The sequence below is a fragment of the Lonchura striata genome, chromosome 6 (assembly GCF_046129695.1).
Source record: "Lonchura striata isolate bLonStr1 chromosome 6, bLonStr1.mat, whole genome shotgun sequence".
Classification (NCBI taxonomy): Eukaryota; Metazoa; Chordata; class Aves; order Passeriformes; family Estrildidae; genus Lonchura; species Lonchura striata.
In genome coordinates, this window is record NC_134608.1 from 52,917,269 (window position 1) to 52,943,603 (window position 26,335).

A 26,335-nucleotide genomic window follows, 5' to 3' on the forward strand; every position below is an offset into this window, starting at 1 on the left:
TTACCAGTTCCAGTGGCCCAAATAGGAAATGCACCAGCTCCGAAGCACTGGGGTTCTGAATATGCTTCCTCAGTTTGGCCTGGAAAGAGAAACACAGTTTAACCCTAACCTGACTGTACCTTCTCTTTTCTGTCACATGGAGGAAGTGCTGCTGGCTGATAAGAAGAGTAAGGGATAGGAGAGTAGGAATAATTAATTTTAATTTTTGTAAATTTCTAATTCCTGATTAATTTCTAGATGGGTGAAGTACTCTCTCTGTTACATCAGTGCCTTGGAAGATAATTTGAACAGACACACAAAACCTTGGCTTATTTTGAAAGTCCTAGGGAGGAAAGGCCAGAGTTATGGTTGGTTCTGCCTCTTGCAGGGTTGAGAATCCCACTAATTCCATGAGTGAAAACAACAAGATAGGTATTTTGAGGGTCCCTTTGCAATTGCTGACAAGGGAAAGTCTCCACTAAGCTCTTGCCTGTGGCACCTGGAGCTGCCCTGACCACTGAAAAGCTCCAAATGCAGTTTTATTTGAGGTGAACTGTGGCAGAATGGAGGAGCAAACACTTGGGATTAATTTACTCTAAGGATTGGGTTTTGGTAGCAGCAATCAGCAGAGCTGTGGTGAGAAAACTCTCCAGTTTGTGCTTCCATTCAAGATCCTTCTCCTGTCCTGAGCTTCTGGCACTGCTGCCATGAGAAACAGGCTCCTTGCTCCTACTGAAATGCAAAGCTTTTGAAATGCTGGAGATTAAACTTTAATGTGGAATGGGAAGTGAGAAATAACTGCTGGCAGCAGGGTGACCCAGTGAACGGCACTTCCCAGGGACTTAGCAGCTATGTGGTGAGGAGTGTGGCATGAATCCACCACGCTCAACCCAGCTCTGCTCCACACTCAACCGTGGGCTCTTGCCAGGAGATTAGCTGCTCCTTCTGATCCTGAGCAGGCACGAATTATCCACATTTGCTTCTTAAAGAAAAGGCTGGAGCTTGGTGTCCTGCAAACCCTGTCTCTAGGGTTTTCTTTTTAATGACCTCCCAGGAAGGAGCTTGGAGGATGTGTTTGCTGGACAAGTTTTGTCACAACTGACAGAATTACTGCTGCCTTGTTAGCCTGCTGGTCTCTTGTGTTTCACTGAGCAGAGCTGGTAGCACTGGGGACATGTTTATGCTCTTCCTTTTCATCCCCTTCACAATACAGAGGGTCTGGCAGGGGAGAAGGAGAGTGGCCAGGAATATCAGGGAATGGGGGACTTTAGTTACAGTCAAGCAGAGACTTCCCAGTCCTGGATACGAAAAGGCCCGGGTGCTGCAACTCTCTGGCTTCTCTGTTCCTTATGTTCTTTATGCTCCTAGTTTTGGCTTAACAGCTTGTCCCAGAAAACCTGCACAAGCCTGACACTATGTTTGTCCTGAGTTTTGAAGAACCTGGAATTCACACTGTTGTCCATTGTTAGTGTTTTCTGTTCAAGTTTCACTCTAAACACTCGCTACTGGGATACACAGGGAAAAGCCCTGTCCCTGCATGGGATGGAAACTCCTCCATGTCTTACCAAGAGGTTAAAAGCCAGCTTGGTTTTCTGGAAGCAGTCGATGAACTCGGCCTCACTTGGGGGTCTTGCTCGGAGGGTCAGCATTCCCTCTGCCAGAAGAAGGGGCAGAAAATGACACGTTAGTCAGAGCATCCCCTTTGGGAAAGTTCCATCTGCCTGCCATGCAGAAGGCACAGCAGAAATGTGTGTGGAGACCAGAACTACTGAAAATCAGGGGTTCAGGGAAAGGCAAACTCCCTCTGTGTGCCAGAGGCTCTGTGTGCTCTGCCAGAGGTGTCCACAGAGAGCAGCACCTCCCAGACTTGTGTGCCTGGATCTGTGGCTGTGCCATGGCAGTGATCTGGCCTTGCTGGGCTGGAGCTGAGGTGTCCCCCTGCCTTCATCCATGACCCCCCTATGCTCCCCATTTGTTGTGGCTGCTGCACTGCACCTGCTGGCCCTTTCTTCTTGTTCTTCTTCCCTTTCTTCCTTTGGTTGAGCTGTCGGAATGCCTCTGCAGCCTTCTGGAGCCGGGCAACGAACACTTCAATGTCATCCAGGGTGCAGTTCAGGATTTGCTGTGAGGACAGAAACCCAAGGGACCAATGTAAAGTGAGCCTGGGCTATGCACAGCTGGGAGCCCAAATCCCAGGGCCTGCTGTATTTCCTGGGAGAATGCACACAAGTGGGTAATCCAGGCATGAAATGCAGCTCAATGCATCCCTTTGCAAGCACAGAGCTGCTGGGCCTGGCTGTGTGCTGTCCTTGCCAATGTGATAAGTGACCCCTGCTAATGGACGGGTAGAAAATAACCCAAGTGGGATGGGAAGGAGCAGAGCTGGAATCAGCAGAGCTGCCTCAGGTCAGAGGACATTGTCACTGACATGGTGATGGAGACTTACTTTTGGCCACCTTATCTTTATGCACAGCAGGTATCAATCAGGAAAATGCCAAGATGATGCATTAAATGTCTGCTCCCTGCCTTTGCTCCCTCTCCCTTGCTCCCTGCCTCTGCTCCTACCTATGGACCATGCAGTGTTCCTGTCACCCACCGTTTCCTTTTCAATCTTCTGTGCTAACATGGCACGGGATTCCTCATGGTCATGAGAGCCAGAGCTTCGTCGTTCATAGTCTGCAAACAAGGCAGAGAAAAATATATTTACTATCAGAGGTTGGAAATAGGCTCCATGAAAGGCAGGGACCCATGAGATGGTAGCTCCCAGCTTGGGTGTTTGTTCTGGGTTATGATGGCGCCTCAGGAATAATAGGTGCTAAATCCCAATCATCCTGCAAAAAAGCCCAACCCTGAGGCACCTCCTGTCTTCCAGAAGCCACGTGCGCACTGTGGGGGAGATATTGCAGCAGGAACAATTGCTGGGGTGGCCCCTCATGCAAAGCAAGCAGCGTCAGCTCAGGACAGGGGCTTGGAAAGGGCTGGCACAGCAGGATCTGCCAGCTGGGACAACTGAGGAGGCAGTTTTGGCAAAGGACTGTGGCAAGTCCAGAGCATCTGTAAATGTGGGGATGAGGTGCCCCACCAGGACAGGTTTTGTAGGAAAAGTGGGAAGGTGTTTAGTAGAGAAGGAATCTCGGCAAACAGGCATTACTCAAGGCTTTCTCCTGTCATTTGCTCTCCTGCCAGACTCTGTGCACTTACAGCCAGAAATCCTGCCTAGAGGAATTCCCAGCTCTGCTGATGTGAGCACCATTGGAAGGGCAGAGGTAAAAGTGGCTGCTTTTCATCAGAATAGAGATGTTTATTCATGGTCCAGCTCAGAAATAGAGACAATCCTTTTATGATGCAGAACTGGGCCTGAAGTAAGTTCTCCATTCAGCAGCCAGAGGAGTTGCTTGGCTTCAGAAGTCATCCCAGCAAATGAGTGTTTTGGATGTGTTATAGTATCTTATTATGTGTTTTCCTTGAAAATAAAGATGAGTGCCAAGAGAAAATGGTATGATAGGCAGGAGTACAAAATGCTTACGGTTTGTTCATCACTTTGATCTTTTGTCAGAGAAAGAGCTTGTTTCTGTTCCTAGGAACTTATTTCTGTTACTTCTTTCTCCAAAGGAAAATACCAGTTTTTTTCAAGCCAACTCAAATGGGCTGAAGTCAGGATGGTTTTGGAATCAGACTTTAGATGAGCACATTAGAGGGGTGAGTTCAGATCTGCATTTCCAAATTTGACTTTACAAGAATTAATGAAAACCAGTTGATTTTCAAGGGTGAAATCTTGACTCCTGTGAAGTCAGCAGAGCCAGGAATTTGCCTTTCTGACCAAATGTCTTGTCTATACATTTTAAGATCATCAACACCTGGTTCAAATTTCATGTGATGGCTTATGAAGGTCTTTTGCTTTTTTGGCATTTATGTATCCCCCACATAAGGGTGTTGTTACAAAGAGTTTCTGGGAGCTTTTATTTGTTGAGCAGAACATGCTCAGTGGCTACAACACTTATTTTCACCACAGATCATTTGAGGAAGGTTGGCTGGTTGAGTTAATTAGTCTCCCATGCCCAGGACAGACTTCCTGTGTGCTCCAAGTACCTGGATCATGCTGGGAAGGAGGTGCCACCCTGTTCCTGTTCATTGCTGAGCTTCGCATGTCATGCTGGATTGGGATGGGAGCTGGCCCTTGAGGTGGGGGGAGGATGGATTGTCTCTGCTTGATCTTTTCCTGATTTGCTCTGCAAGGAAAATGACACAGAACAACCCCATCAGTGGTCACAGATCCCATTTCCAAGAGCCTTGAGTGTGACTAAACCACTGGAAACTGTTGCTGCTCCCAGCTGTATCCTGCAGCACTTACTTGAGTGTCTGTGGCCGTATCTTCTTCCCATGCTTGTGGTCTGCCAGGGCACTTTCTATGTCCTCATGAACCATTTCCGCCTTGAGGATAAAACAGGGATGTTTGTAAGGGCTTGGCTTTAGGAAGGGTTGGAGGCTGGGGGAAAGGGCAGACAGCAAGAAGTGTGTTTTGTTCTGTTTCACACCAAGCAGGAGGGCTCTGCTTACCTCCACCTCATCACAGTTGAAGAAGTGGATGTCAGGTTTGTGCTGCTCAGAATCCTGACACACGAGCAGGAGGATGGAGGAATAGCGCATCTGATTGAGCACTGTCTGGCAGTGCTGCACTGTTGGTAGGGGAAAGTCCTCCAGCTCCTCCTGCAAGAGAAGGGGGAAGGTGTCAGGCAATGGGGAACTACTGAACTGAGAGGGAATGGTCCTGTGCAGGAACTCCTGGGATCCCTGGGCTGATCTTTCTTAGTTTGTCATTGCTAAAACCATCCTGTTCCCATGCTGCAGGGCTGACTCTAATCCAGGAGAGGATTTTGGTAGTGATTCACTCTGGTTTGTATTTCTTAGAACTTGCCCTTTCCCAGGCAGAATGGAAAGGGCACTCACTGCACCCCACACTTCAGTCTGGGGTCAGCCCCACAGGGCTTCAGGTACCTGTGTCTCACAGTCCAGCAGCCGGATGGACTTGTCGTTCACTTGGAGCAGCATCTCCTGTGTCCAGATCTTCTCTTTGGAGTTGAGCAGGATGAGTTTCCGGATTGCATCATCCACTGTTGTGATGGACTCGCTCTTGTCCATGATGAAGGTGGCCAAATGCTGAAGTTGGGGAGAGAAAGGAGATAAAAACAGGTGGAAAATGTTTGTTGGGCTGTGTAAATTGGTGATGAAAACATCTCTAGAGGCTACAATTACTGTTTGTAGTTTCTCAGAGCTCAGGCATGAAAGTGTTGCTGCACAAAACAGTTTTGGTTGTTGGTACCAGCCTGGTGGTGGCAGTGAAAGATTTGGGTTTCACAATGGGTTTTCATAGCCAGTTTCACCACTTGCATATTACTCTCATCAATCCAGCAGCTCTTATCCCTATTCAGCAGGGCAAATGCTTCACACACATGAGTTACTCCCCAGGCCACTCTGAACCTGGCTTTGAAGTAGTCAAACTAATGCTTTGCTTGCCAAACTATAAAATCACTTGTGTTTTGCTTGTCTTGTGTAGCAAACCTGTTTGTGTGGGATTTGTGCTAGGCAAAGAGCTCACACAAGCCATGAGCAAGTGTTGGTCCTTTGTGCCAAGTGGGATCCATGCAATTTGTGGGGTCCCATGCTCTGGGAACAGCTACTCTGAAGAGCTTCTATGCTGCAAAGCCTGCAGGAGCTCCAAACGTGGCAGCTCACTCTACACCAGCCCTTTATGCCCCCCTTAGGGTTGGGGGGGCTTTTCTCCCCAAAAATACCCAAATCAGGCCTCATAGTAGTAAAAATGGCTGTTGCTGACTGGAGGAAAGGATTTTTTGCTGTTTGTCTTTCCTGCCCTGTGGTTTTGCTTGGTTATCCTGGTATTCCTACCTCCCTTCACCTATCCTGTAAACCAGCCCATGGTCTTCTCCCATCAGCCAGGCTTTCTATGCTGTCCTCCCCTCCTTCACTGGCCTGTGTGTGCTCTTGGGCCAGGAGCAGCTCAGCTACAGCACAGCCATCCAAGCTGCTTTCCCATCCCTGCTGCAACTGCACCCTGAAGTGTGTGGTGATCCAAGCCTTGAACTTGGCATCTGTATGTACAGAGTTTGTGTAGTGGGGCAACACTTGCAGCTTTGGTGGGCCCCTGGAGCTCCATGGGAAGGGAATGGTGGGCAGGGAGGCAGCTGTGGAAAGGAGAGGTGTGTCACATACAAATGTTGTGTGCCCACCAGCAGTGGGTGAAGGCCACTCCAAAAGGTCATGTGAGTAAGTGCTGTTCCCTGTGGATGGAAGAACTGGTTTTGTCTGCTAGCAGAGGGGACTGCAAGGCAGGAAAAGCTGGGACTCAGAGCAGCCAAGCTGTTTGCCCAGCTTTTGTCCCTGGGGCAGTGACAACACAGCCAGGCCACATGTTCAGGTGATAGCAGGGAAAGAAAAAAAATCTCAGAAAGAAGAAAAAAAAAAAAAAAAACAACCAAAAAAAACCTCAGGAAGGAACAAGGTTCTGTTTCACCTTGTTCTTTTGTTGCCAAGCTATGTTCTTGGTAAGAAGGGAAGGTGAATGTGCCTGTGTAAAAAAGCAGCTAACTTTCCCCTGTCTTTACCAACTTTCTCCAGCAGAGAAAAGCAGGTTCTTGCATGGGATAAGTTACAGGCCTGACCAAGGTATCTGTGCAGTCCAAGGGCCTGCAACCCTTGGAACCTTATTGAGCCAGATCCCAGCTTTTTCGCTTGTCCCTGAAATATCAAAGGCCCATCCACCAGCATGACTCTCTCTCTCATGCTGGTTTCCTTGCTCAGTAGGGTATAGAACAGGCACTTCAGCAGGAGTGGCTAAGATGGAGAGCCAGGAGCAGATTAACCCCAAGAGCAAGAGAATCATCCCAGCAGGTACAGTTGCCCTGAGGGGCCAGGGACAGCAGTGTGGCCACTCCAAAAATGATCCTGCTGAGCATTCAGAGTTTTGTGGGGAGGGCAGCAGTGAAATGCGTGCTTCTCTTTGATGTACACATTCTGTAATCTGGTTTCAAAGCAAGTGCTTGAAAACTGGGGGGTGTTTTAAAACAAATCCTAAATTGATGGGAAATTTGTAGTAACAGGATGAGTTTTGCCTGGTTTTTCTCCCTTTGATCCCGTATCTTCCTGCTTTCTCACAGTGATCAGTCATAACCATTTTAGGGATCAAGGAGCTTCTTTCTGGTGCTGATGCACTCATGAGCTAATTCAGTAACCCAGTGGGTTGTGTCCACAGTTGACATGTGCATCAGTGGGCCATGGAAGAGGATGACAAAACTGTTGGGAAAGAATTATGGGAAAGAATGTCTCCTTGTAAAAGCCCTGGTAAATGCAAAATAGGAAGCAAATTAAGAGGCAGCAAAAGCTGATGCTGCTCCAGCATGTCCTGCTGTAGAACTTGGAGAAGCTGTGGATGTGGGGTCTGGCATAGACCAGATGGACCTGAGAGGGATGTGTGCACTCTGAGCACAGAGCCTTGGATGGTTGTGAGGAAGCACAGACAAGAACTGTTGTTGCAGTTGGCTCCATACAGGGCGGATGCAGTGAAAGCCTGAGATTTAAAGCACTGGTAGACCTAGCAGAAAATCTTTAAACATGCTCTTGGCCATTAGGGGTGTATAGGGTTTGTGGTGACCCCTTTGCTGTTAGATGACTCCCAAAGTCTGGAGGAAGGAGGAGAGAAGAGGACAATGCAAGGCCCATTCCTGTGTTCATCAAGCAAAGGTATGGGGCGAGGCACTGTCTAAATAGAACTCCTGGCAGGTATGTGAGCCGAAAGCTGAGATTAGCAATGCAATCACAAACGAAAAACATGCTGGGTGTATGTTACTGTAATTGTAAAATAGTGCATGGGAAGGTATTTGCAAAGTCAGTTTTATCAGTGCAGAGATGACAAGCTCTTTTCTTTCAGAGCAGTGAGGAGAATGTGTTTACTCAAGATGACAGGCATTTTTATCTCTTCTATTTTTTTATCCACCACCTTTACAAGCTTCATAAATTCCTTTGCTGTTTAAAGTTCAGTCAGTTTTCATGGAGGGGAAGCTACTTGTCTGACTTAATCATTAGAATATTTTTCTGGTTTCCATTTTCTGTAGATATGGGTGGATGGAGAGGGAGAAGCTTGTTGCTGTCTTTTTTATCCCTCAAAACTCTTTTTCATCCATATAGACATTCAAATACAGCAGCTTTTATTAGAATGGGCAATGACTCCACCCACCATTAAACTTTGATCTGATTAAGGGTATAAAATGCCTCCCATAAGGAAACCTCATTCTATCTCACTGCCTGCCACTGCAAGCCTGTTTGCCTTGGTCAAAGTTCAGGGGAGAGACTCACAAATGGGTGGCTTATGGCATAATTAATAAAGAATTCATTTACATGTCGCCGTTTAAAGTCCGTTCTCTGCATCCACAAGAGACTTCTGAGCCACTGAGTTGGTTTCTCCAATGGAAACCAGTACCTCTTTCCAAACAGGCCCTTTACAAGTCTAAATGTAGGCTTTTAAGTGGCCACATCTCCTAAATATGAACCTGAGGAAGTGTTCTCCTGTCTTGCCTTGCTCAGTTTTCAGTGATGAATGGCCCCATCTCCTCCATGGAGTCCTGCACCACCATGTTGCATTACAGGCATCACCAAGCTCGGGATGGCCAGACGGCTTCTCCTTTTGGGGTGGGTGTGGGAGATGGATTTGACTTATTGCCTGTTTTGTATGAAGAGGTTTGTGTTACCTGAGAGGACACAGTGCTGAGGAGAGCTGAAAGCTGATAGTCCATGTGGTCTCTGTTGTTTGGAAAGCTGAGTTCCAATAACCACCATGGGAACTCTGCTTTTAACCTGTCTGTGCTGATCAGAGGGTTTGCTGATCACAGGGTAACAGGAGGGACAACATTTCCTGCTCTCCTTTACACACAGAGGAGAGAGAAGACAACAGCTTCTCTATTTCCTCTTTCCTTGTACATAATTCCTCTTGTTTATTTAAATATTTTTTTACTCTCATTCTCCTTTACTCAGTGACTTGAGACTTTAATGGTAAGGACGTTCCCAACTCCCCCTTGGCATCGTAAAGGTCCAAACCACAGGGAACACTGCACTACGGGCACCTATCACTGACCTTGGCCTCTCAGCCCCTTTAGCACTCCATTGCATCTGTGTGCTCACCTGGACATGGTACTGGGAAGTCTCGTGCATAATGATGTTTGAGTTGGAGTATTTTTTCCTTTGTTCTGTAAGAAACAAGAAAAGAAACATTAGTTGTTTTTATTTGGATCTGAGAATTACATCTCTGAGTCTTTCTCACAGTCCCCAAGCTTCCAGCTCAGGCTCCGTGGGCATTGCCAGCAGGTGTCTCTCTAGAACAAGCATTGCCTTTCCTTGAGCTTTGTCTTGGGGATTTCACCTTTCTCCTTGACCAGCCAAGAGCTTTCAAATCAAGCTCCTCTTGGTGCACTGGGCTCAGCACAATCCTGCTCACAGCTTGGGGAGCGTACTGAGCACCCAGAGATATTCCAGTGATAAGGATCATGAAAAGATATCACTGCTCTTCTTTGGAGCCTGGCAAGGGTGGGTAGAAGTTAATTCAACACGATTCCTAAAGATTTTTAATACTTATGCTAACACTCTTTAGGTTGTGCCACCAACTTGGCAGGATACACGAGTACTTCACACTTGTAGCTCTGTGCCTGTAGCTGAAAAAACACAGCAGTGTTTTGCCTCTGTGCCTGACTGCTGACAGCGCTGGAGTGGTGGATGTTCTCCAGTAGACGTGATTTACTGATTCATTGGTGGGAATATTGGCAGAGGCATTAATGGAGAATGCAGGGCTGAGCCTGTGTCTCATACACCACCAGCACCAGTTCAGAGGTGGAGTGAGAATGGTTCAGGGGAAAGACCACAGACACCCAGCCCAACTCCCTGCTCAGCCATTTCAGAGTGGCCTTGAATACACTAATTAATATTGCAGCGCAGCCCCTTCCCACCTCAGGCTGGCAGGAAAGGCTCAATGGCACTTTCTGGTTGCTGGGGGCTTTAACTGCAGTCTGTCCTACTTAAAATGTGGGGCAAGGTCTGGGGTAGGGCACAGGCAGCACATCCCACAGGGATTTGGGTCTGATGTGAGGCACTTTTTTCCTCTCAGTAACCTCAATTTCCTCCCTGAGCATTTCTCATGTAAATAGATGACACTGATGGAAATGAGAACACTGCATTCATGTGGGATGGAGACAGATTTGGGTTTTAAGACATCCCATCCCCTCCTTTTCCAAAGGGAGTGGAAAAAGCTGAAGTGGGTGGTCTGGAAACAAAGGGAGTTTACATTCGGACAGGCAAATGTCTCCAGCCCTGAGAGGAAGGGTGCGGAGCTGTGTTGAGAACTGGTAGTCCCTGAAGGAAGGATGGAATACCAGGGGGATGAGGTTTCCAGTGGGAGGTTAGCACAGGTCTGTGTTCCTGGTAGGAAAACAGCCCATGGAGCTATAGCAGTGGTCAGGGCAGCAGCTGGTTGCCCTCAGACTCCCTGGGATCCCTTCCAATGCCTCTTCCCCTTCCTCCACACTCAAAGAAGCTGCACATGTCGCAGTCAGGGGAGATCTCAGTATGCACTGTTGAGAAAATGTTCAGAGAAGCCCTTGGAAGTTTTGGGGGCTGGCCAAAACCTCAGAACTCTGCATAGCTCAGTTTCTCATCACCTGCACTCAGTGAGTGCAAGAGAGCAAAGCCCCTTTAGTCCTTTGCAGCTTTATTAAGATAGCAGCAAGCCCTGGGATAGGGAGAAATGCAGATGTTTCCTTTCCCTCTGTTGATTTTTCCTTGAGGAATTTCTGTATTACCTCCACGAGTCACAGAACTAGAACAAAGTGCTTCTATTTTGTCTCCCGATGTCATTCAAGTGATGTCCCAGAAGCTGCCCAGGGCAAGAAATGGGGTGTTTCTGCATGTTCTCCTGAAATCCCTTCTGTCTCTTTGGTTTCTACCTGGCCCCCACACCCATGGAAACTTTTATTTTTGTGTTTCCTGCTGGCATCCACAAATAAGACCATGAGGTCTGGAACCAACCAGACTTTCTGGGGACAGCAGGGTGCCAAAACACTGAAATCTCCTTCTTTTCTAGCACTTAGTTTTGATTTAAACACAGGAAGAATAAAAGAACCAGGTTGCAGATCATGAGAGTCAGGTTTGGGCCACATCTATCCAAGGAGTGTTGGTGCTTTAAAGAAAACGAGTGTTTATTGGTTTATTTACTCAAAACAATGTGGTGAAACACTGCAGGGCTTTCCAAGATGCATCATTATTTGTCTTTGATTAAATTTGGCTCTGGTTGGGCTGGGCTGATCCCAAAATGCTTTTAGGAAGAAGTTCTTCCCTGTGAGGGAGCTGAGGCCCTGGCACAAGTTGCCTAGAGATGATGGGGCTGCCCAATCCCTGGAAGTATCCATGGCCAGACTGGACTGGACTTGGAGCAACCTGGGAAAGTGTCCCTGTCCTTGGCAGGGGATGGAATGAGATGGGCTTTAAGGTCCCTTCCAACCCAAACCATTCTGGGATTCTGTCAATGATGCCTATAGAAAAATCTTTTTGACTCCTTGTTCAAGGGGGGGATCCTTTCCCTTGCCCAGGTGAACTCCCTTGCCAGTCATACCTCAGAAGGCAGGTCAGCTGTCCTGTGTGGCTCCACCCTGCCCTTCTGCACAGCTTTGTCCCTGACCTGCTGAATTTTGTATGATGCATGCTGGCCTGTTAGCAGCAGCAGGAGGAGCTGGTTTCCTCCTGCTTCATCTGACACCTCACACCGGGACACTTGGCATTTCTACAGTGTACTGCAACAGGACCTCAGCACCTTCAGGTGTTATCCAACCCCTAACCTGGCCCCAGGATGTGGAGAATTTGCATAATCCCTATGTGATAGAGAAGCATTGCAGAAATATAGTGATGATTTCCCCAGATTAGCTCAAACACCCATCTGCACCTCTGTATATCTCCTGCTATGACCTTCAGATCTGTGGCAGTGAAAGAATCTGGATATTACACAGGCAAAGGGCAAGAAGAACTCTAGGGCTGTGGCACCAGTACAGCAAACATCCAGAGGTGATAGAGCTGGCATGAGCCAACAAAGAGCACTGTCCTTTTTCCCTTTTGTCTGCCAAGAGAGCCAAAGAGATGGGAAAACAATAGAGCTTTGTCCTGTCCTTTTTGTGTCTAGCAAGGACAAAACCCAACTCATAGTATGGGTATCCTGGCAGGTGCTGGTGGGATGCCCTGTGGCCTGAGGAGAAGTTGTGCTGATATCAGACACTTGCTGTATCAATGGGATTGGGAATCCAGAAAGCTTTGAATGCCTTGAGCATGGGTAACTCATGGGACTGGCACAACCTCTGGTAAATTGTCTCATCTCTTGCCTCTCAGGGTCTGGCCCAGGGACCCCTAAGACAATCCTTTGAAGGGAAAAAAGCACCATAAATGGTTCTTTAACAGAATTCACTTCAGTTCTATACTAACCAGGTAGCTTTAATCTTGCCTCACACCCAGAGGGGTAGGCAAAATGGCAATGAATGTTATCCATGATTGATATCTTACAGATAAATAGTGCTGTGGAATGGTGTTTTACACTGGAACCAGTGAGGAAATGGGAAGAACTGAGACCACTGCTGAGCCCACCACTGAGGGCTCAAAACAGTGCTGAGCTGAAACCCAGTAATGATACTAAAATCTTGGCTGGCAGGGAAAGAGTCCTGTTTGGCTTTATGTTAAGAAGTGGAAAGGATGAAAGAAAGTAATAAATCAGACAAAGAAGCAGGATCAATACACATTCTGGAGGACTGAGGTTATCAGCTTGGTCCAGGAAGCCAAAGCACATCTTTAGTGCCAAGTTCTCTCCCCGTTTCCATGCAAAACCTTATTTGGCAGGGAGCTGGGATGTGGCTGCAAATGCTCCATTCAGTGAGCCCAGGAGATCAACTAGTGGGATAAACTGCCTGTGGGACCAGCTTACAGCCAGGATAATTGGTTAAGGTCTCTGAGAATGCTGAGCAGTACCAAGGAGGGCAGGAGCAGGCTTGTCTTTCTCCATGCACAGCCTCTGTCAAGCCAGAGGGGCACAGCACCCCCAGTACAACCTGCCAGTGGCCCCTGCCTCCCCTCCAGGCACATCCTTTTCTGATTAATTAGTTTTACCACACAGGATCCTACCTGATCCTCCCTGTCATTTGTTTACAGCTGTTGCTGAGCAGAAGGCACAGCAGAAGACAGTGGGATGTATGGACAAGTACGGAGCAGTCTCTGAGGAATGAGAGGCATTGGATTTGTTTTCCTTGCCAGTGCCATACCAAGGACCTCTCCTCCATTCTTTGAATCACACTGCCGACCTTCCTGGCCTCTACATCCATTACAGCAGTCTAAGGGAAGTCCTGGCAGTTACCTCTGGAGCTTGCCAGTTCCTTATATAATCTTTACATTATCTATACATTATCTAGCAGTGCACACACTGTTTATACGAACCTGCCAGTGTAGCGTGAGCTGCTCTGTGCCAAATGGCAGGTCAGGACCAGCCTGCTGAGGAGAAATGTGGCAACAAATGCTCTGTGTGCTCATGGCAGCCACAGAAACTTGCCAGGCTGGCTTACAGAACAGCAGTATGGAATAACCTCCATTCCAGGATGCCAGCATAGAGCCAGATGTGGCAGTTGAACACAGCATCTACCAGGTTCCTGCTTCCTGCTCCAGGTTACCCAGGGTTAATCAAGAATCTGGTTTTGGGCCTTGCACTGACCTGCTGTGCCTGAGCTCCTGATGGGGGAGAATCTGCAGGTCCTGCCTTGCTCCTTCCCTGTTCTCTATGGCCAGCATAGAGAGTTCCATTTTGGGATATCTTTGCAGTTTAGGGAGCATAGAGCGCCCTGGGTTTGCTGTTAGATCCGTGGTACTGGCTGAACTGCTGGAGCTGGTCTGTACTGGCGCCTGTGGCACTGGGAATGTCTGTCTGGTCAGTTCTCACTCATGGCTGGCGTGTGCAGATGGATCTGGAAGCTCTTGGAGTGAATGAACAGCTCTCATTGAGGTGTGAATGGGCTGTGGCAGCAGGGAGCAGCGGCTCCGGGTTCCACACGGCTGAATTCCTGCTCAGCACGCTTCATATTTGCCACAGCTCAGCCCCAAGTGCTCACATTCCTGCTTTATTAGCTGAAGACACATCCCACTCTAGGAAAGCAAATAAAAAGCTGGCACAGCTCCTGGGTTGTGCAAGGACTGAGTACATGGAGTAACAGTGTGTGTTTGTGTTCAGTGTGTCTGGCGGCATGGTGTCCACCAGGCTGCTTGGAGCAGAATAATCAGGGCATTGAGGAGCTATAGCTTACCAGTAGAGATATTCCCTTTTGCCTTTACAACCAGACCTGGAAGAAACCTACCCAATTATTTTTCACCAAAAAACCCAAAGTGGTGTTTTCTCAACTTTCTGTAGCTGGTAATGACATTTTTTGAATGTCAGAACATAGTAAGATTGGGGAATCCTGATTTATATAATTCATTTTATTTGAATCTTGAAAAAAAAAATCATAATGAAAAGTTCCTCCTTTTTTTTTTTTTGGTTGTTATTTTTATGAACTAGCACAACTTTAGTTCCCAAGCTACTCAGGCATATCCAAAACCCCATTTCCATTTAGGAGAAGGGTCCTCTGTGTGAGCTCTAAGCAGTCACTCCGTGCAAGGAGAGATCTTGTGCTCAGCAGTTTCAAGGTGACAAAGAAAAAGGGCCAATGAAGATGCTGAATAGCATCAGAGGTGGGAGATCTCTCTCCACAGCAACCCTGTCACTAACTGGTATCCCAGACTTCTGGCCAGCAGCACCTCAAGCAGTGTCTGCTCTTCCCAGTAAGTCCAGTCATGGCTGAACTGAGCCAATGTGTTCCCTGTCTCATCCACCATTGGGGCTTGTTCTGTAGGAACCAACAGGATTGTTGGCTTCCAGTTTTTCTTCCAGCCTTGTTTCCAGTTGGTGTATTAAGTGTCTAAGGCGTTGAATAAAAGGGTCACCCACACACAGAGTGTCAAAGGGAAGCAGGGTAATCTGAAGCTGGAATCTCAGGTGGGAAAGGGGATGTGAAGAAGGGAGCTGGAATGGCACCAAGGGGGCAGGGGGTAGGACGAGGGAGTTATTCAGGGCTGGCAGGAGGGGGCAGAGGAATTAATGACTTGGGCAAGAAGTCTGGATCTCTTCTGAACCTCAGGCTTTTTCTCCAGTATGATGAAATCTTTAAAGACATCACAGTGCGTGGCACTTTTCTGATGTTGCCCAAATCCCTGTAGATTTAGGTATGGACATGGTCCCTTTTGACTCAGCAGTGTGACTGAGGAGGCTTGGCAGGCCACTGCTCCTGCCAGAGTTGTCTCTTGCAGACAATGCCAGTGTGTGTTAAATCCTGCACAAATCCTCTCCTAAAGGTTGTGGGGAAGGAATGATCCCTCTGTGCTCCTGTCAGTAACGATGTGACAGCCATGTGGCCTCCAGCTGCCTCTGTGAACAAGCTCATGGTTTGGGCAGGGTGTGGGAGAGCCAGCAGCAGGGAATTATGGTCTGGGCACTGTGCTCAGGGTTGCAGGGTCTCATCTCAGAGACCTCTCCATGTGGCTGGGGCTGGAGGCCCTGTTAGGATACAATGAGGTCTGTGGAGACCCCCAGGAGTTGGTTCATGACCATTACAGTTACTTCTCCTGGTGTGTTCTGCCTGGCAAGCACCAAGCAGCTGTCTGTGGCTCAGGGGTGATGCTCACGCCAGTGGAGCCTCTCTGCCCGTGGCTCCTCAGGGAGATGATTCCTGTGCAGGGCCACCCTCGGCAGGAAGTGCTTCTTCTCTTTGTCATAGTGCCTCGTATCCTGTTACAGCGCCGCAGCCTGGCTTGGGTTACAGGTGTGCAGTGTCAAGTAATCGGTGTCAGCACTGCACTTCTCCAGCCTAACTCATTGCTCTGAAACCCCTTTTCCAGCCCTGTGCCCTATCAAGTCTGGTTCTTTCCCAGAAATTAGTGCATCGAGGATGGGTGGGCAGGCTGGAACCAGCTGGCTGGGTCTCACAGGCTTGGCATGGGGGGCTGGAAGGAGGTTGAGAACCGCAGGGTCAGACAGCGACCAAACAGAAATGAGCTGCTCCTCCCCATAGCTGTATGAGAAATCACTGCAATCATCAAACTGCCCTGAACTTCTCCTGCTACGCTGCTTAATCCATCAGGAGAGCCAGCCAGTGCTGTTTGACAGCTCTAGAAGCAGCTGAGAGGAACACCTGCAGAAGCCCACTGGGAGTCACCTCAGAAAGAGGTGGCAGCAGCTTTCCTGCTGTGGGAAGTGCTGTGCAGAAATACTTCCTGCCAGTCCTTCCCATGGGCTCTGCTGGAGCCTGGTTTCACCCCCCACCACTTTCATCTGGGCTCAGAACAGACGCCTGTAAGCAGAGAAGCAGCCTAATTTATTTATGGTGTGCATTAACATTTATTCAGCTGGTGGCTGTGTGGGGAGAGAGGTGGCAACCTGAGAGGGGCCAGCCATTCCCTGCTGCCAGCTGAGGTGGGACTGCTCCCTGCAGCCACAGACTCCTCCAGAATGTGGGGCTGAACCAATGTGGTGCTGTTTTACTAAGGGGGGAGGAAAGGATGAGTATCCTGCTCCCACAAGAGCCAGGAGACTCTACTGAGGTTGGCAGAGCAGCTGGAAAGCATATCAAACTCTGTCAGGAACAGAGCCAGGGGAGGGTATCTTGGGGCTTTAAGCCAGTTTCCTTGTAGAATTCCCTTTGGTGATCTCTCCGCATCCCTCTCTGCTCACCACAGTGAAGCATACATGGTGGTAGGCAACATCCTTGGTGATCAAAGCAATTTCAGCAGGCCAAGTGTGACACCAGAGCTTTCCCCACCCATCAACAGCCGTGTGATGAGGCTGTGTCCTGTGAGGACCTTCACACTATGCCCTGGAGCCCCCCCCAGAGTGAACCTCCACCTTCACCATCTGGGTGCCTTCCTGTGCACAGCCTGAAGCTGCTGCTGTGTTCCAGTCTCACCACAACAGTTTTAAATATCCCTCCTCAGGGTCTCCCCTGAGGTGGGTTTAATATTACCAGTAAGTCCCTGTAGATACTGGGAACACCTTGGCCCTCAGGTAGCATTTTTGTACCCACAGTTGGCACCCCTGTCATGTTAGACCAGTACTACTGTAGAAAAAGCATCTTTAGAAAGCTAAAACCAAGGCCTTGTTCACTTAGAAATAATATTTAGACACCTGTGTGCATTGGAGCTGTCATAACCCAATGAGCTTTAAATGAGTGGATGCCTGTGTGCTGGGAATTTGGGAGTCACTGCACTCACTTCTTGGAGGGCTGGCAGTGTACACAGGCTGAGGGTCCAGCCTGGCTGCACAGCAGGAAAATGGAAATATGAAAAGTCTTGTCAGCTCCAAATGTCCCTCAGCAGAGTTGTAATCACATAATCAAGGCCAGCTCAGCTTGGTGTGATTTTTTTCATTCTTCCTGGAATTTTAGTTCTTGCTTGCCCTCTACCCCCAGATGTGCCAGTTTACAGCAGAAATTAATGCTGGGGGAGGGAGGATCTGAATGGGAAAGGGACCAAGACATTTAAATATTGATTTACACGTGCTGAGTGTCTTTTGCTGGATTAGCGGGTGGGTTTCAAGTGCTGCCAAGCAAAATCCCTCTGGATGTGCTCATGCCAGGGGCTGGGCTGGGCAAGAGGCACTGATTTGTGCAGAGAATGCCTGCAGAGCTCATTCTGCATGTCAGTAATGGCAGGGAAATAGCAGGCAGCTGCTTTACTCCTCTGAGGATTTGGCCCAGAGACATACAGTCCTCATTTCAGGTTTGCTGGAATTTGGTCAGAGAGGTCCCAACCCTGGTGAATTTGCTTTTGAGGTGTGTTCATATAAAAAAATGTGGAAGATGAAATTCTGTGTTGAAAAGTGCTTATTTGAGAGCTGTGTTTGTTTCCAAGGCAGTCTGTTAGCCTTTCCCTGCACTGGCTTTTGTGGCACAGGATTGAGGGGTGTTTTCTGTGCCATGGCACCATTAGATCTCCCTCTGTAACTCTGGTGGCTGGAGCCCTGGGTTGTCTGCACCCATGAGTGCCAGCCTGCAAATCTGTTTGGCTTTAATACTGTTGTGAGCTCCCAGGTTCCTTTTTACACTTCTCTGTAGGGCTGCTTACCTGGAAACTGCAGCCCTCCTGCCCCTGACAGGATGTGCCACAGTGTCAGTGCACAGTCAAAGGAATGTGCACTGCCTTGGAGGCAGGAGAAGTTTGGCTGCACTAGCAGCCCTTTGTGCACCCAAAAACTTCCACACCTCATCCTCTTGCTTCTTTATCATGTGTTCTTCCATCTCCAGAAGTGACAGACACAGTTCAAACCTCTGCTTGACACCTGCCCACCCTGCAGCATCCAGGCCACAAAAAGCCCAAATTTCTGCTTTGCCATTATCCTCATGTTTCATTTCTTGGGAGCGAATTAACATTAACAATGGCTTTGTTTAGCACTAAATACAGCCCCTGCCATCCTACTTCTTCCCAGGTGAGGTTGGTCTTCCTGGACACTACTCCAGGCCACTCCACATGGATAAGCCTCCAGCCTTGGGCAAATGCAGTCACTTCCCAGGGATAAATAAACCACGCTGGCAGTTCATAGCTGCCAAGGACAATCTCTGATCAAGTAGAAGATCTCCAAGGAAAAGCACACACAGCCTGTTCCCTCCCAATTAAACATCAACCAGGTAAATCCACAGCTCTCAGGTAGGAGGGCTGGCAGGCTCAGACATCCCAAAAACTTCTTGTGTTACCCCAGACAACCCCCAACTTCTTATCCAGGAAATAACTCATGGAGGTGATTTCTCACATGATTTATGCTTGTTCTGCCCACCCCAGAGGCCACATTTTCACTGGGGTACTTGGATCTGCTGAGATCAGGAATAACTGTTATTGATACCTAAATGTGCTCAACCCAAACAAACTGCCTCTCAGACTGTGCACAAAAACCCATCCTGCCCCTTCCCTGCACTTCCAAAGAGCCAAAGGGCACGGAATTTTCATGGTTCACTGAGTAGTTAGAGGAGGATAATCATTAACCTGCTGAGGACAGTCTTTCTTTTGTGAGGCCCTTTATCAGGTGATCTTGCTAACAGACCTGGGGAGTATCTGGGTAAGGGAAGCAAAGTTATGTTCCCACAAAATCCCAACTGTCCCCAGTGTGGGAGGTGTCAGCACAGATGTGAGGTGTGCTTTGCTGCCACGTCAGGCCAGCTTGTGGCGTACGGAACTCTGGATTCATGTGGCTTTGACTGAGTTCCAGCCCAAAGCTCCCCAACATCCACATCCAGCTCTCCAGGGCTACCTTTGCCATGGGAAACTTTGGATACATTTGTGGGCATGACTCACCGTACAGGTCCTTTGCACTCAGCTTGGAGGCTCCCTCGGCTTTGCCCATGCTACCACTGAAAAAGGAAGAAGGTGCAAATCAACCATCAGCTCCTGAATATTTTTAACATCAGTTTTCACACAGCAGCTCTGCAGTTGCCCAGAGGGACCAGCCCTTCCCTTCCTTGCAAAGCATTTCCTTGTGGGCCGTGCCGGAGGCTCCCTGTGCAACCCTACCCGTTATCCACACCACAGGCACATGTCACTGAACCCAGCTGTGGAAACAGGACACGGAGCAGCCCAGCCAGGCCTGTCCCCACTAGAGTTACCTTCACAATGTCCCCTGGAAGGACAGCACTCTGGAGGGACTGGGTTAAAGACAGTGGCTCCCAGTGTGCCATAAGTGGGGATGTTACAGGGAGACCCCCTCCAACTGAGGCAGTACAAGAGCCAAGGTGATGATCCCTTCTCAATGGACATGTTGGAGATGTACCCCTTGAAGGCAGATGCTTGGATATAGAACATATCCTATGTAAGGGAGGGTGGAATTGTGTGTAAACAGTTGAGTTTTGGGCTGTCAAGTCTCTAAGCTTGTAGAGCCATCCCCCATGCCTGGGTCATGTGTAGGAATGAGCACCCAGGAGATAACAGTTTTCTCTGGCAGAGGAGGATCCAATGGGATCTGACGTGCTGTGGTTGGGCTGTCCTGCATGGGGCAGTGAGCCCATGGGTGCCCAGGGGCTGCTTTGTGCTCTGTCACCATGTCCCCCTAGGGCAGACCATAGTTCAGGTGCTCATACCCAGTGCAGGAAAGAGGGAGAGAGCTGGCGGCTCTGGCTCCACTGGGAGGTTGCCATGGGCTGCTGTAGCCCGAAGCTGCAGGTGGAGAAACTCCTGGTGTCCCTCTGCTCTCTCCACCTAATGTGCCATTATCAAACCCCAGTGCAGAGGATAGATGATGTGTGAGGCAGTGCCAGATTGTGAGGTGCCCAGGAGGGGTGAAACAAACACCAGGGACTTCGGGGATGAGTGGGACTGCTTGGAGTATCCCCTGAACAGTAGGAAGGAGTGGTGCAGGAAGAGCCTTACTTTGTTGCGCCGGGGTTGCTGTTGAGGGATCCCTTGTGATTCATGTTGCTTCACAAGCCAGGCAACTGCAGCAGAAGCACAAGAGACAGGGTCAGTGGTTATAGAACAGGCTCTCAGGTGATTTATCTGTGTGCATCCTGCCCTCCCTGTCTCCAAGCTGTGGTCTCCAAGCAGATGAAGCAGTCAGGTAAGTACAGGACTCCCTGTTTTCAGTCACCTCTCACTACTCTGACCTAGGCTGAAGGTGACACATCCCAGGATGTTTTTTCAAAACCTATTTCCATCTCTGCCTCTTGCCCTTCCATTCCAGGCACACCCCAGCTTTGTGGCATTCCAGCACATCTTTTTCCAGCAGCACTGTCCTGCCTAAGGTTAAACAGGGAATGAGGAGGCCTTTGCCTCCATGGTCTGTGCCAGATCCCTGTTGCCCATGCGCTCATGGCTGTGTGTCCCAAGTAATTTTCAAGCCTAGAGTGTCATTAGCTTTTGTTATATGGTAATTTTAAGCTCTGCACCAGCTGTTAAAGTATCTTTACGAGAGCACTGCCCACATAAAATAAAAAAGGATAACTGAATGCTGCTCCAGTGGCAGCTCAGGGATGAAGGAAAATGTACTGCAGTGAGTGGTTAGTGAAAGGCAGACAGGATCAGCACAGATCATTTTCCTCTTCTTTCCAGTGAGAATTAGAATGTGGGAGCAGATGAGAGAGATCCAGGCACTGTTCTGACAGCAGAACTGCAAGGGAAGAGAAACAAATCCTGTAAACAAGATATAATAAGATCTCAGGGAGTGATTTGTTTTGATATCCAAACTCTTCACCTCTGCTCCATGTGTGAGCTGAAGGGAAGCCAAGGCAAAGTCCTAAAATTTTTTTTTAAGTCTCTTTTGAAAAGTTCAGGGCATTTCTGTGTCTGGGTCAGACCTTGCTTACATCATGATAAGGTTGTCAGAATTCAAAGGTTTGGCTTTCAAATACTTGTTTCTGGCCTAAAAGAAAAAATTCCTCAGTGTCCTCAGTGGGATTTCCTGCAAGGGAACTGCTGAGTGTGCTTGGCATGTGCCAAGGGCTGCCATGACAGCCGTGGGCAGGCAGTGGAGCTTCCTCCAAGGGTTTATCTTCACTGAATCTAGGCTAAAGTGTGTGTAATCCTCAGGGAATACTTTGGAGTCATCCCTGACACCTGGGATTTCCCCTCTGGAGGCTGACTACCTGCTGCAGGGCTTGTTGTATCATCATCAGAGCTGCCCTAGATTCCTTACATATCCGTATTTATTCCTCATGTTGGAACACTTGTGGTATTTTGCTCTATGTGTTTCACCCTGAGGTGAGGGCAGAGAAAGTTTTCTCACTGATCTTATCAGAACTGTCAGTGGGATGTCAGAGGGATGCATTTATGAGGATGCTGGTGAAGTTCTTGGCTGTACACAGACAGCATGGAGAACCCTAGCATGTTTTGGGCTCAGCCTTACAACTTTCAGCCTGTTTTCTGTCACAGTAACATGCTCAGCATGGAGACACTGCTAGAAAAGACTCTCAAGTGCATTATAGTAGCTAGTATGTTAAATTCCCCCTTTTTTGTCTCTCTTGTGGTTGATACTGAAATCTCTATGCACACCTATAAGAGGTATAAATTCATAACCACATTAGAATAGAAACCTGGTGGTCTGCCAACTCCTGTGTGTAATAAAACCCATCCCTGTACCCAAGCTTGGATACCTGTGAATTTTTCCTCTGTTAATAGCTGTCTGCTGGTTTCCTTTTACATTCCTCAAACTGTTCCTATCTCCTGGATCTCTTTGTGCATTAGCATAAGATACCTGGAAAAGAAAACTTGGGCTCTTAAAAACCCCCGCTCTGTTCTGTTTACTCTGCACCACCCAATATTTGAGTCCCACAGCTGATGATAGTTGGGAGTGTTTCTGCATATTAGTGTCATATTTCTGGCTCCCTTTCTCTTACTGCCCCAGGGCCATGTTCTAATGTACTGAAACCCAGGTTACTCCAGCAGGAGTGTGTCATCCAGTTTGGCCCATGGAGCTCTGACCTGTCCCAGCCCCAGCTGTAAAGCACCAGGAGGAACCAGAGGCCCTGGTTTTTATTTCTCCTTCCTATGCTGTGTCCAAAAAATAAACCTCTGGGATCTGTCCTTTGAGGAGCCCATCTGGGGCAGCCCAGGGTGGCTGCCACAGGTGCAGATTCCATGGCAATGGCAAAGGAGTCTGGCTTCATGGGTGAAGCAGGACCAGCCCTGAATTCTTCATCTCATGGTGGTTAATAAAATAGTGATGGGATCAGCTGGTCTTCCCAAATGATAAACTAAGATGGAAGGCTGTCCTCTCTTCCGGGGTGCCTGTATCCCAAAGAGGCCATGAAACTGGAAGTAGTACATACACCTGCCAAGTCAGCAGGTCCTTATCATGCTGGGCTCCCTTTTCTTTGTTTATTCCTGCTAGTTTCCTATTTGCCCTTTGCTCAGCTCTCCCCATTGCCTTCAGGCTGTGGCCGTGCTCAGCCTTGTGTTGGTCACAGTGAAGGCATGGTGTGGTGCTGGCCAAGTGAAACCAGGATGGAGCCTCATGCCAAAGCTTTTAATTCAGCGTTAATTGCCAGATATTAATTGAATCTGAACTGTAAGACTGCAAAGGGGAAGGGCACATTCCTAAGGGGTTGGAGACTTTATAACAAATCTGCTAAATCAAGAGGCAACTGGGCTTGTGAAAGGTGAAGGAGGGCTAAGAGCATTTCACCTGAAATGTGGACCAAGATGTGAGAGATGAAACTGTGGGCTGGCCTTCCCTAAGTTCTCTCTCCCCTTGGGAGCATCTTAAGATCTGCCACAGTCTGCAGCCTCAGCCAGATGTTGTCTTCTCCCTGCCTTGATTAGAGGGTTCTGATATCCCCCTTATCTCCCAGCAGGTGTGGCTGCTGCCTCCTCCTTCCCCAGTGGGAGGAGCATAGGAAGGGAGGCAAGATGCAAGTGTCACCTTGCAATGTGTGGCTGTGTAGGTGTCACCTTTGACTCAGCCTAATCAGAGCCAATTTTAAGACCATCACCCACCCTTTGGCTGGTGCAGGGCAGAGTCTCTGCTTGGGTCACCAAGCAAGGGAGCTGAGCCTTGCACATAAGCATGGTATGGAATGAGGTATGGACTCCAGGAGTTAACCAGGCTCAAATTCAGTCTGCTGTTGCTGAAGCAACTACAGGAAAGCTAAACTGCATGGCTAAAGCCTAGCACCTTGATCTGGCCCAGGCCAGGAGGTCCCAGAGGGACATAGGGAGGCCAGCACAAATCAGTGCTGAAGGCCATCAAGGTGGGTGAAGACATGTTGTACTTTAAAGCACAGGAAATCCCACTCCCTGACTTTCCGGCCAGTCTTATCCTTGGAGGTCAAATATCCTCCCAAAGACACATGGAGCCGTGACAGGAGCCTGGCATTGTCTGCACCACATTTCTGTACTTTTATAGCAAATGGAAGCTGGCCATGCATTGTTTTGGCTTTCTCTGAGTCTCTTTGAAGAGGGAGCTGTGACATTGATCCCTCTTCTCCAAGGGTGGAGAAGCACTTCTGTGAAGGGAAAGAGTAATATCTCTTTCTCCTCTCTGGACTGTTCTCCGCTATTGTTTTACTTTATTTTTATTAGGTATAGTTCTCCCTTATCTGCTGTGGTCAGACTTCTTACAGGGTAGGGAAAGGACATGAAAAATTCTGAATTCTGGGTAAAGACTGGACAATGTGTAAATGTGAAATATAAGTGGGGTTTTTAGGGCTATTATTATTATTATCATCACTGTTAATAACATCAGCATCTGGTGTTTGTGGGTTTTTCTCTTCATGGGTGTAAGACCTTTACGACTGAGACTGGGTTTGTTGGTATCAAAGAATATTAGGATGCGATTGTAGCAGCAAGGATTTATGCTGGTCAAAACATAAACATTTTTGCTGGAACAGTAGAAGAACATGGCAGAACCCCCAAAACCTTAAGCTAAGTGACCTAGGAGTCATAGCAAGTTTTTCCAAGCATGTTCTAACCCAGTTCTAACTAACCTTGTCTGTGTTTCCACCAGTCATCCCACCTAGATGACATCTACCTAGTAGAAATCTACCTGGGGCAACAGGACTTCTGAATTCCTCATCAGCCATGCTGAAGGGAGTCTCTGCACCAAGAGGTGATGGGGCTTGGTCACTGGTGAGATCCCTGGGATGGAAATGCTCCCTGGGATCCTGCCTGGGGTTAAGGGTCCAGTGTAACCCTGCTGTCTGTCTATGTATCCCATGCCAGAGGGATGGGCCAGGCAGAAATGCTGGATTGGCAGCAGCCTTGAGACATAAAGTGTCAGGAAGAAACATGAGCTGGCCATCACACAATGTTATCTCTTAGACTTCCCAGGCCCACAAAAGCTGTCTGTTAGTGCTGCTGGATGTTTTCCTACAGGAATGTCATCCTGGAGAAAGCTGTTTGATGGGCTGTGCTGTAAAACTTGGGCTGCTTGGACTCACAGGAGAGCAAAGGGTCAATGGGGTGTGTGTCCTGCACTGCTCCTGCTCCAGACAGTTCCCCCAGCCCCTGAGAGTATCCCACCAGTTCCCACAATCCATCCTACCCTCTCTGATGGTATGGAAGGAGCTGGCAGGTAGGGAAGGCCACAATCCCACATCAATCCACTAAATGGCTTTTGGGCTTTAGCGAGGCATTGGGATATGTGTGCTCGGGGCTCCTCATGAGACACCAAGAGTCCTAAATTCACACAAACTGGTTTAGATCTCTCAAGGTGGTTGTGAGAGAGACCCCAGGAGCCTGTGGTTGACTTGAGAACTTTACATGGGTCTCTGGTCTGCTGGTCCAGCCTTCTGGAACCACCCTTCTCCTGCTTTTCTGAACCTGTCTGTAAGGATGGCTTCAGGGTTCACCAGGAGAAACTCAGTGTCTCTGTCAGGAACATGTACTCATAAAAAAAAATATATATCCTTGGGTTAGTCAGAAAGCATCAGGAAATGCAAATCCAGAGCAGAGGGGCTGACAACCAAACAGAGGAACAGGTTGTTGTTTCTCTTTGGAGAAGCAAGCCAGGATCTTGTCCCATCCAAAATTTCTGAACCCTGTTTTTGCAAAATCAGGTCTTGGTTGTTCAGCAGGACCAAGTCAGAACATCACCACTCTGTTTTAATGGTGGCAATTCCTGCTTTGGAAAGGGGAACGCATTCAGATGACACTGCCTGGAGACACTGGTGGCTGCAGGAGTCCCCACTGTTATCTGTGTTGAGATACCTTTGAGATATGTTGAGATACCCCAGGTTTGGGAAAGTGGCGAGTCCTCTGGTTTTTTCCTTCTTCCACCCTTTCAAGTTACCTTTACAGTGACAGAGCCACTCAGGATCATGGATCCCTTTGGAAAGACATAAGTGTATGGAAGGGGGAGGCGTGTGTGGAGCTCCAGGGTGTGTGTGGCATGTGCCACATTCCAGCAGAAGCAGTTCCCAGGTACAATCTGCCAGGTGTCTGAAGGATACACTCCCTGTTCTGTACATCAAATTGTTCACATTGTGGAGATTCTCTAGAAGACAAGAACCTGGATAAATGTAACCCAGCCCAACAGGTCTGGGCAGAGAGAAACCAAGTGTTCTTCAGCCTCCATGGCAGAAGTGGCAGCTGCACATTTGGACTGAGGCATCTCAGACCTACAGCCACCCCTGTACCAGCTTTGGTGGACCCTGACCCCCCTTTGAATACCATCTGGATTTCCTGTTGTTCTCCAAGAGGTTGAAATGGAGCCTTGAGAGCTCAGAAACACAAACTGGCACTACAGAGCAAAAATGCCAATATTTACATATTCCTGATG

The 26,335-nt window shown here is 48.4% G+C and overlaps 1 protein-coding gene across 1 annotated transcript in view; it reads right to left on the bottom strand.

Annotated features, from left to right (window-relative positions):
- EPS8L2 (EPS8 signaling adaptor L2) overlaps nt 1–26,335 on the bottom strand; it is a 48,949-nt gene that overhangs the window by 9,825 nt on the left and 12,789 nt on the right. The window contains exons 2-12 of the mRNA XM_021556027.2: nt 20,494–20,558; nt 19,426–19,481; nt 9,169–9,233; nt 4,975–5,136; nt 4,537–4,686; nt 4,331–4,410; nt 4,069–4,208; nt 2,576–2,655; nt 1,975–2,101; nt 1,545–1,633; nt 5–79 (exon numbers count right to left, since the gene is read on the bottom strand). Of these exons, the coding sequence (XP_021411702.2) occupies nt 5–79; nt 1,545–1,633; nt 1,975–2,101; nt 2,576–2,655; nt 4,069–4,208; nt 4,331–4,410; nt 4,537–4,686; nt 4,975–5,136; nt 9,169–9,233; nt 19,426–19,481; nt 20,494–20,537 (1,068 nt within the window). The 5' untranslated portion in view covers nt 20,538–20,558. The remainder of the gene's footprint in view (nt 1–4; nt 80–1,544; nt 1,634–1,974; nt 2,102–2,575; nt 2,656–4,068; nt 4,209–4,330; nt 4,411–4,536; nt 4,687–4,974; nt 5,137–9,168; nt 9,234–19,425; nt 19,482–20,493; nt 20,559–26,335) is intronic.